Genomic DNA, 14,825 nt, shown 5'->3' on the forward strand with positions numbered 1-14,825 from the left:
CAATTAGAGAGCTCTACAAATAAATTTTTACCAGTCTCCACTGACTTCCATTCATTTTTATTTACAGAGCTCTACAATTGAATTCTTACTAGTAACAATTACAATTAGAGAACTCTCTAAATTAATTTTTACTGGTATTAATTCCAATTACAGAGCTCTCTAATTCAGTTTTAGTAGTAACAATTCTGATTAGAGAGCTCTCTAATTTAATTATTACTAGTAAAAATGCAATTACAGAGCTCTACAATTAAATTTTTACTAGTAAAAAAACACATTAAAGATATGTTTATAGAAACATATGAAGAAACATAGAAAGATATGTAATAGTAAAAATTCAATGTAAGTCATAAGGAGACATATGACTAGTAAAAATTAATTTGTAGAGCTGTCTAATTGGATTTGTTACTAGTAAGAATTGAATTTGTAGAGCTGTCTAATTAGATTTGTTACTAGTAATAATTTAATTAGAGAGCTCTGTAATTGGAATTTTTACTAGTAATAATTAAATTAGAGAGCTCTCTAATTAGAATTGTTACCAGTAAGAATTTAATTAGAGATTTCTTTAATTGGCATTGTGCCTAGTAAAAATTGTATATTTTGGCTAAATATATAAAATATAAGTATATTTTAGGCTAAAACGTCTTGCCATAGAACGTAGCGCCAGTGTGTTGCTATGAAAGACAACAGTCGCTTATGGCAAGCCGTTTTAGCCTAAAATATACTAAAGGTGCTTTCACACTGGACGCGACTTGAGCGAATAAATCGCGCTATTCGCGCGTAGTTGGACGCTTGAACATTGTCAGCGGGAAAATTGTTGTAAAATAGGTGAATGAGCTCAATTTGCCAGCTTTAGCTTGCTTGTAGTCTCAATATGTATATATATATGTAGGTCAAATTGAGTAAAGAGCATTTTTTTTTTAAACTTACCAGATTGTCCGACCTCTTCACTCACTTTTTTCCAAGCAAGATCCTTTTTATTCCTGTTTCTATAAAAGTACAAAGATGTATCGTACAGCTCCGAGTAACCACAGACAGCAACGGTGATTTTGTCCTCCATTGTCGTTTCGGATTTCTTCCTCCGTCACTTCTAGAGCAAGCTCCTGATTGGCTAACGCGGGGTGAATTTTCGCCAAAGTTCGGATTTTTGAACTCGCGCAAATGGCGTGGCATATGCTTGAAATGCTCAATGCGGGCCGCCAACAATGGCAATTAAAGAACTCTCTAATTCAATTATTACTAGTAACAATTCCAATAAGAGAGCTCTTCAAATAAATTTTTTTAATTTTTTTGTCTCCATTGACTTCCATTCATTCTTAATTACAGAGCTCTACAACTGAATTTTTACTAGTAAGAATTTCAGTTAGAGAGCTCTACAATTGAATTATTACCAGTAACAATTCCAATTAGAGAGCTCTCTAAAAAATTTTTTTACTAGTAAGAACTCTATTTAGAGAGCTCTCTAATTCAGTTTTTACTAGTGAGAATTCCATTTAGAGAGCTCTCTAATTCAATCGTTACTAGTAAGAACTGAATTAGAGAGCTACTTAATTAAATTTCAGAGCTCTGCAATTAAACATATGTTTAATGTGTTTTTTTTTTACTAGTAAAAATTTTATTGTAGAACTCTGTAATTGCATTTTTCTAGTAACAATTGAATTAGAGAGCTCTGTAATTGGAATTATTACTAGTGAAAATTGATTTAGAGAGCTCTCTAATTGGAATTTTTACTAGTAAGAATTTAATTTTAGAGCTCTCTAATTTTAATTACTACTAACAAAAATTCAGTTGTAGAGCGCTGTAATTTAAAATGAATGGAAGTCAATGTAGACATATGACCAGTAAAAATTAATTTGTAGAGCTCTCTGAAATTGTTTCTAGTAAGAATTGAATTAGAGAGATCTCTAATTATAATTGCTACTAAGAATTTTGTTAGAGAGCTCTCTAATTAGCATTGTTACTAGTAAAAATTTAATTATAGAGCTCTGTAATTGAATTGTTACTAGAAATGCAATTACGACAAGTAACACTTATTATATTTTAGGCTAAAACGGCTTGCCATAGTCGCTTAATTATGCGATTACCCAAACAAAATCAAATATTCTGTGTAATTACGTTTAATATGTATTCCTTAGGTTCTTACCAGTAGTCATGTCGATATATGTGATGTTTATGTTGTTGTTTAGAGGGAAAGGCAGGCTGGTATTTGTGACTAAATTCCGTAAGTCGTCCACCAGCAACAAGTCATACAAATTTACATCAATTTCAGCCTCGTACTCATATGTAAACTCAGAAAGTGGCTCTGCAAGAACAAACAGTAAAGGAAGCAGAACAATTGCTGCAATTATATTCTTGCAATGTTACAAACGTTTCCAATCTATAATGGTCAGGCTATTATAAATCCTAAATATTGGTTTTGCACAACTTTGCCTCTGTTTCACCTTGACAGAACTGTCCATCAGCTGGAAGGGCATTGATACATGTACACGAACCATCAGTAATGTCATCACAGGGTTCATATAAGTGACACGTGTCATTTGGCCAAACAAACAGCCCCTCACAGTTACACTGATACTGATTTTCATTCAAAGAACACACTGAAAAACAGAGAAGTGGAATAATTAACAGAGTAGATATCAGTTATGTTTTTATTAATAACATTAATAGTGTCACTATACTTGTAGCCTAGATTAATTGCAAATTTACAGACATCAGAAAGATGATGATGTTTTGACAGGCTCACCTGTCGAAATGTTGAAAGCTATAATGTCAACACCATTGTCCACCTGAAGTGGAAGTTTGACAGAGTTCGCAGAAGATCTGATTTTGCTGATTGCTTCAGTTTCAGATGCATTCACTTCAACAACTATAATGTATTCCACTGGATCTATACATATGAAAACATATAGGAGTAGGCCTTTACTTTTCAAGTCAAACAATATCACTCTCTCAAAACAAATAGCCTATTTTTTTTTTAAGTTTATTTTCACAGAACATATAATCTGTATTTAAGTGGAGAAAAAAAAAACTGTGATCCAGACCTGCACTTGCACTTCTTCGTCTTATATAATGCACTTGCCCATCTGTATAGCTAAACTGGAATGATAAAAAAAGAAATTCGCACCCTGAACGAATGCTACTAATTCTAAAAGTATTTGTTTAATAATTATTTACATATAAATGTTTATTACATAAATCAACAGTTTAGAGGATAGTGTTGCATACTTTATATCTTACATGTAATAAACATTTTGAATAATCTTAGATTAGATATCATTTTAAAAAGTCACGAATGTTCATCATTAATCAGTTTTCATTACTTTTGTTGTGCGATAAAATGTAAAAACAACATTTCCTTACCTCTAAATCTATTCTTATTCCTAAAGAATCAAGTGTTTCCACAACACAAACATGGGTCAGCAGGATAGCCACAATAATTCCTACTGTAATGGGCAGAAAATGTATCATTTTCAAAAATGTATAACTATTTGTTATATAAAATGTGTATCACAACAATGTGAAATATCCTTGTAAACTGTTAACAAAAAATGAAAAACAAAACTGGTGCTGTACAGCCTATAGGTGGTAGACTTGAGCAGCCTTTATAACATACACAAAAAAGGTACAAAGCTGTTAATGGGATGGTTCCCTAAGGTACAAAAGATACATATTAGTGCCTAAACTGTACATATTAGTACCTTTTAAAAGAATACCGCCCCAGTGAACATTTTGTACCTATTTTCTGACAGTGTAACGTGAACCCAATAGCCTTTTAATAAAAATTCTGTATACTTAATTATGTACTTTTGACAAGTTAAAGTCTTTTGATTTCTTTTCGTTCTTTAGAGATTATTGTTATCAATCTTCTGTGGTTTAGAGATTTGGTAGAATTTAGCAATACATGATTTTTTTTTTCATGTTCACCTGTGCTGGTATTAATTTCATTGATATACAGATGTACGTTGTGATATTAGATTTGTATGTTGTTTGCATAATCGTGAACATATGAAAACATCATAAAAATATCATGTTTATAGGATGTTTTAGCCATGTTAAATGATTATAGGAACTCCTCAAGCAGCATAAGAAGCTTTCAAAATCTTTATTTTTAAGTAAATATTTTCTGTATTTTGAAAATGAACGTGTATTTACTGAACAGTAACACAACATGCTTTTACTTATCAAAATAAGCTGAAAATGGTACAAATGTTGCATAATTGTTTTGAAAAAATACTGACTTGGGAATCACATTACTTTAGCTTTACAGTCAAACCCAAATTTAAAAAAAATTCTTACATTTTCACAGTTTATTTGCTATAGTTTCGAAAATGTTAAAAAAATATGACAACAACTCAAGAGTTAAATTGTGTCAGAACAAATTCACCTTAATAATGTCAGATAACTCTAATAGAAAGCTATGTAACAATTTTATAACAAATTTTTGGTCATACATTTTACTGGTAGTCCACTGTATGAAGAATTTTTGGGTATAATATGTCACTGTTTACTTTATTTTGCTACCCTTACTTGTATAAATGAACTATAGTGTCCTGCACACACTAGTAAAAAAAATATCAAAAATTGTATCTGGGGTCTAAAATTTTTTTTTTGACTGTATTTTAATAGCGTGTGCCTTTTGTGCCATGCTTTTGAGCCTTTTAGTCCCTCATATAATTATGATTTTTTTCAACAAAATGTATTGCTCCATCTGTGTTCAATTGAAAGGTTACATGGTTTCTGGAATCTTACAGAAAAGAAAAAAGCAATTTTTTGTTTGTTTGTTGTGTTTTTTCCTCATTGTGCCCTATTAATTATTAATGCTGATCCTGTTAGTCAGTAGCAGTACACATATAGAATCACAAATCTGGTTTAAACAGAATCATTTTAACAGGGTCATACTGTATCATATTTTTCACTTAATTATCATTGACAAACAAAAGTTTTCATTTTTTTTAAATAAATGACAAAAATAATGTATTGTTTTTGTACCTTCATTAGCCATGTTTCACATTCAAGTTATATTATGATCACATAAGCATATGTCCTCAAATCATGGATTTTCTTTTATTCATAAGGACATCCAGGATATTTCTGTGAAGCAGAAAATTCTATCATATGTGACATGTCACAGTCTAATAAGTCTAATAACCATAAACATCATATGTACAAAACACAGGCATAATTATACTGAAAAATCATGATGTAATGATAAATTAGTCAATACATTTTATGAACAAACAGCAAATAAACAAACAGCAGATGTATTTTCCATTTGAAAGAAGAAACTACATTTAGCACTCTTACCTGGCATCTGGAAGAAAAAAAAAACAATACTGTCATGATAGTCTAAACTATAAAGTAAAGGGTGTGTGAAGAGCTAGATTTTTGTTTCCTTGTGAAATGATCCACCTACAAAAGAATTCCCCTTACAGTTTTTTTCCTTCACGAGTTTCCATCCATCTCAATGATAAAAGCACCACAAAATAGTAACAATATATTAAAAGTAAGTTTAAATTAGAGTTTAAATCTTACTGTTTTTTTTTTAAACCAAACATACCCAAGTGGAATAATACATTTACATTTTACATTTAAATATTCAGCAGATGCTTTTATCCAAACTGACTTAGAAAAGAGGAACAAAAACAATTTGTCAATTAGCCAACAACAATATTTGTAATATACAATGGCAGGTATATTTGACAACAAGGTTAGGAAGTAAGCTAAAGAAGAACAGATTATTTTTAATCTTTTTAAAAACCTTCTTTAAACTTCTGTGAACCAAAGCATAACCTGTTTTTAAAAAAGCAAATGGCAAATATGCAAAATGCCTTTTAGTCCAAGATGAACTAAGAATGAGGAAGGACAGTTAGGCCTATATGTAACAGATATCAGCAACAAGGGCTGCACGTCAGCCAACATCATAATGACTTTTTCCTTCCATGGAACATGGTTCCTTCCACACCCTACAAATACCTGAAAATGATGCAATAAAATAATAAAAAAATCAATTAAATATTAAATTCAATTAAATTAAAATAAAATATTTTTCAGATAAGTGAAAACCTAGGACTAGTTCACAAAAGTAGGTTTTTTTACATCTTCTCAATCATTTAACAAATTATTTGATTGACATTTCACGAGTTTGCCCTTACAACTAATCTGCTTGAGCAAACAGAAAGCATATTTTGGCATGCTGTCCTGGGGAGGGACAGCACCCAGAGAACTCCCCCCATCCCTAGCATGGGATAAAAAAAAGTGGGGAGTTGGGGTTGAGGAGGGATGAAAAGAAACTGTAGGACGGAGGTAAGAGGGCTGTCTATATATGTGTTGTGCTAGTTAGTATGACTGGCTAAACGGGTTAAACCTGTGCCGAATTGATTGATTATATCTGATTGTGCTCCTCCCGAACCTTGTTAATAAAACATCATATATTGACATTCATATGATACGAATATCATTGTATGTGCGAAAAACTGTGCAACGTACAGTTGTTTACACCCTTAAAAATGCACCCAATGGCCGATTTCTTTTAAATTTCTCTCAGACCTTGAGTTGAACAAGCCCACCTAGTTTAATTCTGATTAGCCTCTGTTAAAGGAGTAGTTCAATTTCAGAACAAAAATGTACAGATAATGTACTCACCCCCTTATCATCCAAGATGTTCATGTCTTTCTTTCTTCAATCGTAAGGAAATTATGTTTTCTGAGGAAAACATTTCAGGATTTCTCTCCATATAATGGACTTCAATGGTGCCCTCGAGTTTGAACTTCCAAAATGCAGTTTAAATGCAGCTTCAAAGGGCTCTAAATGATCCCAGCCGAGGAAGAAGGGTCTTATCTAGCGAAACGATCGGTTATTTTCTAAAAACATTTACAATTTATATATTTTTTAATCTCTACACAGAGCTAGACAAGACGAGCATTTGAGGTTAAAAAGTATATAAATTGTAATTTTTTTAAAGAAAATAATCGTTTTGCTAGATAAGACCCTTCTTTCCTCGGCTGTGATCGTTTAGAGCGCTTTGATGCTGCATTTTGGAAGTTCAAACTCGGGGGCACCATAGAAGTCCATTATATGGAGAGAAATCCTGAAATGTTTTCCTCAAAAAACATAATTTCCCTTCGACTGAAGAAAGACATCTTGGATGACAAGGGGGTGAGTACATTATCTGTAAATTTTTGTTCTGAAAGTGAACTACTCCTTTAACTTTGTCTAACAGGTGCTCAAACTTCATCGGCCAATGGTGGCCATGGTTTTTGAGTTACGCAAATGTCCTTGTAGACACTTGTGGCTCTTCAAACCAAGACTGTGTACAGTTTTAATGTTGATAGACCAAAAGGTTTGCAGTTATAGCCATTTTTATGTTTTTTCCCTTTTAGAGTACCAGCAAGTGGTCAAGCTCTGTGATTTTTTTCCTGTGACCTCAGATCGAGCTCTTACATACCCACATAGCAAACAGTCTTGGCCCAAATGTGGCCTCAAGCTGGCACTGCTGGCCTCCTGTCAGTAATGGCATGTTCCCTTTCAGCCAGAGCTGGGCCATGTGTGGCAATGATGGCACAACGTGGATCACGGCAAACAGTATGATGGCCGATTTTTGGTGGGAGGAGTGTGGCCCAGATCAGTCCAGTCATCATGTGGCCCAAATTAAACTTGTGACTTAACAGCATTTTATATGACCCATGATAAATAAGATTGTTCTGAGTTTGGTGGAGATATCACATTCCGTTCAGGAGTTAAAGGCATTTTACTAAAAGTGGCCCTGCCCCTTTTCGAACATTTTGGCGGCCCTTTTTTAACTTTAAAAGTTTTTTTTTTTAAGTTTTTCTTTTGATAATTATTGATATTCGTTCTCCAGAGAATCTTTCTGCACTGGTTTGGTTCTGATTGGGCGAAAAACCTAGGACTACTTTGCAAAAGTAGGTTTTTCAAAAAATGTGAAATACCCCAAAATAGCTCACGATCAAGTCTGAGCCAAGGATTCCAATGACAGAAGACACTTGTGCCTGCTACTAATGGTTCAGGAGTTATGAGCGATTTCGTACTTTGATTGCTGTAGCGCCCCCGTCAGACCGATTGGGATGAGCCTTGGTCACATTATAGGCTGTGTATTCACCCTCAAGCAATTCAAGTTTATTTTTTATCAACAGATTTGGAGAAAGTTGGCATTACATCACTTGTTTATAAATAAAACACAATAATAAAAACATAGCAATAATCCACAAGTCATCCACAGTGAAATATCATACAACCAAGATATATTTTCATCCACATTTTAATTTATTCAGTTATACTATCATATACAGTTAAACCAAAATTTATTCAGACATCTTCAAATTATCGCAGTTTATTCACTATAGTATAGTTTTTTTCTCACATGTATCATGTCAGCCATGGTCCCACACTGGCTGAACACTCTCTGGCCGAGTCGGCTACAGTAACACTAAAAGCAACAAGGAAAATGTTTTAGAAAGGCATGTCATGAGGATGTAGCTGTCTGCCTAGAGTCTAGATGGTAACAGTGACTGATATATGATATTTTCCAGCTTGACTCAGGCCAGAAACAAGATGCTTTTTCGTTAAGATGTCCACGTCAAAAGAAATGTATAAAAGTGACTTTATGTCCATAGAAAGCACATTAAATGTAAGTAGTGTCTACTTTTAAGGTTTCAAATAGCCTAAGTTTTTGGAAAATAAAATGTCAAATTCAGTTTGAAATAATTACATTGTCATTCAGTGTAACACAATATTTACATAAAAGTTTATGCTTATTCTGACTTGTTCATATTAAAATATATTTAAAAAAATGTACTGTGTTATAAATGAGTAAAAAATCTTACTGACAAATAGCCAAAACCATCCTATTCAGTTTCACGAGTTCACGCTTACATATAATTAGCCGGAGTATGGTATTGCGTGATTGGCGTGCTGTCCGGAGAAAAGGCTCCGAGCTCGGGAGCGTCCCGAGCCCAGAGAACCCCCCATGGGAGTAGCGAGAACTCGGAGTGCGGAGTCGGGGTGGTGGAGGGATACTGATGAACCGTCGGGTGAATAGAGGTGAGTCGGCTGTATTTGTACTTATGGCATTGATTGGCTTGAGTGGGTTCCTCTTGTGATATTTACGCTAAGTATCTGACACGCTCCTCCTGAACTTCGTTAGTGAAACATCATAGTTTCGTTGCTGTCCGCCATGTTGAAAGGTCAAAGTTTATCCCATCTCGGCAGCTCGGGTATCATAAAAAATTTCGAGCTTTCCAGTGGAAATTACAACGTGAGTGGGTGTTCATGTGCAATTTCGATGTCGGATTTTAGTATTTACACAAGAATAAAATGCAGCGACAAACTGTGTGAGCGCCCCATTGATAGTGAATGCAGTAAAGTGCAATGACACTGTTATCGGGATCCCCCTCAAGGGGGCCCCCCTCGCTGACAGCAGCCAGCCAACCACGCGATCTCTGCTGCCAGTGCCGGCAAAATACAAAACTTCCTCGGCAGTCATGAAGCGGAATAGGCTATGGCTGTGTCCAAATTCAGGGTCTGCATCCTCCTTAGGATCCTTCCTACCCGGTTGAAGGAGGAGGGGTCCTCCGAAGACCGCAAAACCTGGAAGTAGGTGTCTGTGAATTTGGACAGCCTACCCTTCTTTCAGTTCCCTCCCTTACCCGTTGTTTATATCCCGTCGCCTAGCAACCGTGACAGCGCTAAGCAAGAAGGTTATCTGTACTGCACAAAACAAAATAACTGCTCTTTCGTCCCTAAAAGCGTTAAAAACAGCTTCAATCACTAACAAGAAATTAGCTGTGTGTAAGGGGATATTCACACAGGCAGTAAGAAAGAAGCTAGTTTACGAAAGTGATGTTTTTAACATATATACATACAAATGTAAAAAAATAAGCTTAACGCTAAAACCAAACGCCTAACTAGACAACCGCTGTAAAAAAAATATTTTTTGAAACGCCAGTTTTTTTTAAAACTTCCATCATTACTACCGCTTGCTTCGTCCGCCATTATTTGAAAATTCTGGAAGCGCTCTGCCGAAAGGAATTGTGGGATAGGTAGGACGGGAAAGGATCCACCAGACCCATCCTTCAAATTCGGGGAAAAGGAGGATGTATTTGTGGGCCGCATTTGAAGGATCCTATGGATTTGGACAGCCTTCGTCGCGGCGCTGTGACGTAACATCCTTCAAATGAGTCCTCCGAAGGATGTAGACCCTGAATTTGGACACAGCATATATGTCGAACGTCACCTGACCAACCCCGGAAAACAGGTCTCATTGCTTCCGCTTGTCGGAGAACGTGTTAATAGCCGTAATAAATAATGGCGATATCGACGGACTTTTAAGGTAATCAGTTAAACAAGCCAGCTGTTTATTGTGGACGTTTCATTCGATATTTATATATAAATGTTAGAGAAAAGAATAAAAATGTAAAACTTTTATATATCAATCCACATATGTGATGGACATTGGTTATGATCATTTTTAGTGTCTACTTTGAATGAATCTTGAGTAAATCATGTTCATATTTAAAGAGGGATATGCAAAACGCTGTAACCGGAAGCAACGAGACCTGTTTAGCAGAAAACGGAAGCCTGTTGGGCATAACCCCCATTATGCTTCAGGAAGCCAAAAAAGAAAGAACAGAAAGGAAGAGGAGGATAAGAAAAAACAAGACAGTGGTAAGTGATAAATTACACACATAAAATAGCTCTACTTGTCTTGTACAAATGGTGCAATTTTGCAGCAGGTAGGTTAGCAGAAATATGTTTATGTATGTTAGCTAAGCTACCTGCCTGACAGCAAATGCTGCTTGTAACGAACAGTTAGAGCAACTTTTTTTTTGAACGGACGGAATATGGTTACATACTGTAATATGTTTTTTAACGGGATAAGGAAGACGAGGATCTGTTCCAGAATCGCTGTTTATCATATTTAATGACATGACATTGCTATAGCTTTGTAATAGGTTTTGATGAAAGTGGCATAGCATGCTATACTAACTATTCCACTGTGATAATCTATTTAGGAAAACCACACAATAAATTCTGTGCATCAAACATTAGTTTGGGATGTTTTCACTACTAATAATTAGTAAACATTTAATTATTTCATTGTTTGTTAACAGTAAAAAGTGTATTTATATAGCACATTTCATACACAATGGCAATTCAAAGTGCTTTACATAGAAGAAATTAAAATAATAAAAAGAAATAAGAATAATTAAAACAGTTTAGAAAAATAAAATAAAATACAGTACAGTCGGACGAACAGATGCACAGTGCTCATTCAGTAAATGCATAGCTAAAGACTAAAGATTAATTAACTGTCAATTTACCTTCTATTAATGATTGTTATTATTATAAAGTGTTACCATCTTTTCTTTCTCCCTCAAGGTGCTTTGCTTAAATTTCTCAGCCCTCAGGCTCTTCCTAAGGATACCTCCACTGATGAAGGTAGAGTGAATTTCTCTCACTGACCTGAGCTGAGCTGTTAGAAGTGACCTCTTTCAATATGCTAACAGTGAAATGGTAATTTCAGATTTTTTTTAATTATTATTTTCCCAGCTACACCATCAACTTCATCCTCAACATCAACAGATGCATCACTTCTCAGTGCTGATGTTTCCTCTTCAGCACAAGGTACCACAAGCTCTATAATTATAGCTGATATCCTGCACAGCCCAGAGTTTAAACTGATAAGTGTGTGCTGTCATATTGTTAGAAAAAAACAGTGCAAATCACTACTGAATTCCCATCAAACTGTGTAAATACTAGTCACTTTTGCCCAAGGACATTTCAGAATTTTTTATATACAGTAGTGCCTGTCAAATTTCTAGGTGTCAGACACTCTGTGATGCATTCTGTACCTGAACAGATGGATTATATTAATAAAAAAAAACATTATTTTTCCCCAGCTACACCGTCAATAGCATCTCTCACAGTGGAAGATATTGCATCCAGAACAGAAACTGAGTCTGCACCACTTCCCAACACTGAGGTTACCTCTACAGCTCAAGGTACCACAAGCACTGTAATTATAGCTGATGATGACCCTGCACAGTGGCCAGCAGTCCTGACTGATAGTGTTTGTTATTGTGCACTTTTTTAATGTATATTTGATTTTATGGTACAGTGGCGTTTTTTGCAAATGTTCAATTGTTGAAAATGTTCACATTTTATGCACTTTATATGCAACAGCAGTATTTGCACTCTAAACATTTTTTTATTTATGCACAGTATATGCAACAGCAGTATTTGCACTGTAAACCTTTTTTATTTATATAAAGTGTGAGTGAATTTAAACTGTATGGCTATGCTGTGGTTTCTTTGCGTGCGTGCGGGGGGCCTCCATGTCCATTTTGCTTGGGGCCCCCAAATTCCTTCAAACGGCCCTGCTCATGAAGGCAGCATCAGATGTGTCAATTCATCTCGAATGTATCAAGTGACGTACGAAGAACGGACCCCAAGCATGTAATTAGCCAAGGACACCAAAAAGAGGGAGGGAAGAAAGGAAGAGTGCTCCACACACAAACACTAGATGGCGCCGCTAGCTCATTGAGTGCTGTCGTTATTAACCCACATTAATAATAATAGTAGCCTACTTGAAAACGCGGCATTTTGTAATTTTAGTACATTTACATGTATGTATGGATTTATTAGACCATTTATTCGCTATTTTAGTCTATAATGTTGCTGTAATGGATATCATAGAGACGACTTCGATCTCCATTATGTTAAAGGTGCAGTATGTTCTATTCACAGCTATAGCGGTTGAAATGGCTAGTGCAGTAAAAATCCTAAATATTAGCCCGCCTTTCTCCTCAAACTCGACGGTCACGCAGTTTTTTCAGATTGAGGACAATGATACGCCTCTGGTATATTATGCCGAGGCTTCTTAGGTCGGTTTGAATCTGCAATCTCTGACTCAGTGGCTTACTTCCATATTTCCTAAAAATTTGCAAATCTATTATGATATTTTAATGCTAGTATAGTCAAAAAATTACATGCAGCATCTTAAAAGGTTTAACAGCATTTTGTAACAGTTTCCCACTTAAGTAAAAATGGCGCTATGTGTTTTTAGAGTGCAAGTCTGACTAAATTAAGAGATGTTATTGTAACACGTCTCATTTGTGAACCTCAGTGTTCCGGGGATGTTTTCCCTTTTAATCAGAAGACACCCTTGGTGTGTCCCAAAGATGAACTCCCCTAATTACTTCCCTTTTGGAGGAAAGACGTTAGTCGTAGAAGGGTTGAGCTTGAGTACAGCTGACAGACACTTAAGTAATTTGTTATTTTTTCAAGTGTATCTGCCTTGTGTAATGCTGATGTTACAACTGACCAATATGTGCTTGAAGTTGGCAGGGGTTAAACAGAGGAACAGGCAGCATCCTCTTCTATCAAGATGTTTAAGTTTACAGGAGAAGGAAGGACATCACAAATATTCAACAAATATTTCCAAGTAAGTCTCCCCATCTCCTCATGTCCTCCCAGTTGAGATACAGCTTTAGCAACCCTTCTTCTGGAAGGCACACCTCCTTAACCACTGTTGAGGTTTAGCTGATGTTGCTTTTTGCCTGATAATGTAGGCCTTCTTGCACTTAACCTGAAAACCACTGTTTCCTTGTACCTGGCTCATAATGTCCCAACGTCGAAGGGCTGATTTTGCATCCTAGACTGCCAGTGCTAGATTAAATTTCATCCACATTATTAACCATTTGAATAACACATTACTACCTTTACTTAAATGTTCTGCTCAATTAGAGCAAGGAGAAGCATTTGAATTAGTGTTTATTGGTAAAAAATTTGTTGCCCAAAATAACTACTCAAGTAAATACAATATTAAGAAGCATTTGATTACTGGTTACAATTTTGGTAATTATTGGTTAGAAACATTTGAAATTTGTCATCACTAAGCAGTAAAACAGGATGTAATGAACTCAACTGGAAAAAAAACACTTACATATATAAAACAAGTCAACTTCACAATCAAAGAAAAAGTACTTTGAGTTGTGAAAATTATTTTTCCAAGTATAAATAAAAGTCCTTACGGCATTCACAGTATATTACACATTTAGGTAAAAGTCATTTTGATATCTTATTTTCAGACTAATCATATCAGAACATAGAAACATTTCATCCACCAAAACAGCAATAGAAACTACTGCCTTTGGGGTGTCTTTTAAGTGTTCATAACGTTATATGAGCCGTTGGAGCTGTCTGTAACTGTTGCATTGTTGGCTTCAGACACATTGTACACATCTGCAAATAGTTTGATATATGTTACAATATTAGCAAATAATAAAAAATACTTTTAAATTTTAGATTTTATGTCATCTACTTACTCCTCCGTCGCATCCTTTGAAAGACATTCAGTCCAGATGTGGATGTTGGTCCCGTACTGGTGCTCTATAAAGATGTAAAAATATTTTGCAATGCTTAGAAGTTGAACATTGGTTACAGAGCTCATATAAGTGTTTGCTGTTATAGAATGGCATTTACATTGGTCTGGCTGGAAGTGAGTTTCTGTAGCAACTGTGTTCCTGGTAGTGATTCGCGAACCTGCAATTAAAGATTCTTAGCTGATATGTCGTTGTCAAATTTGTAATGTAAGATGCTTTAAAGTAATGTTTATAATGGCAGATATTTAGATTAAATCAAAGATTACAAATTTAAGTGGCTATATCTTTGTAAAGCAACAGAAGTAAACTCATACCTTGCTGTCTAAAAGTGTTCCAAACACCAAGATAAAGAATCCCTATTAAAGGAAGCGTTACAAATGTATGATTCAAAGTTATTCAAGTTGAATTTTAAACATGCAACATTGATAA

At 35.0% G+C, this 14,825-nt stretch overlaps 2 protein-coding genes across 2 annotated transcripts in view; both read right to left on the minus strand.

The window, feature by feature from the left end:
* LOC141348478 (uncharacterized) overlaps positions 1-7,513 on the minus strand; it is a 32,707-nt gene extending 25,194 nt beyond the window's left edge. Inside the window, exons 1-5 of the mRNA XM_073852772.1 lie at positions 7,442-7,513; positions 5,302-5,308; positions 2,741-2,884; positions 2,439-2,594; positions 2,141-2,299 (exon numbers count right to left, since the gene is read on the minus strand). Coding sequence (XP_073708873.1) covers positions 2,141-2,299; positions 2,439-2,594; positions 2,741-2,884; positions 5,302-5,308; positions 7,442-7,513 — 538 coding nt within the window. The remainder of the gene's footprint in view (positions 1-2,140; positions 2,300-2,438; positions 2,595-2,740; positions 2,885-5,301; positions 5,309-7,441) is intronic.
* Positions 7,514-14,704: 7,191 nt separating this feature from the next.
* LOC141348479 (adhesion G protein-coupled receptor F4-like) overlaps positions 14,705-14,825 on the minus strand; it is a 51,748-nt gene continuing 51,627 nt past the window's right edge. The window contains exon 13 of the mRNA XM_073852773.1: positions 14,705-14,752. Within this exon, the coding sequence (XP_073708874.1) occupies positions 14,705-14,752 (48 nt within the window). The remainder of the gene's footprint in view (positions 14,753-14,825) is intronic.

This window comes from Garra rufa, chromosome 13, assembly GCF_049309525.1.
Source record: "Garra rufa chromosome 13, GarRuf1.0, whole genome shotgun sequence".
Lineage (NCBI taxonomy): Eukaryota > Metazoa > Chordata > Actinopteri > Cypriniformes > Cyprinidae > Garra > Garra rufa.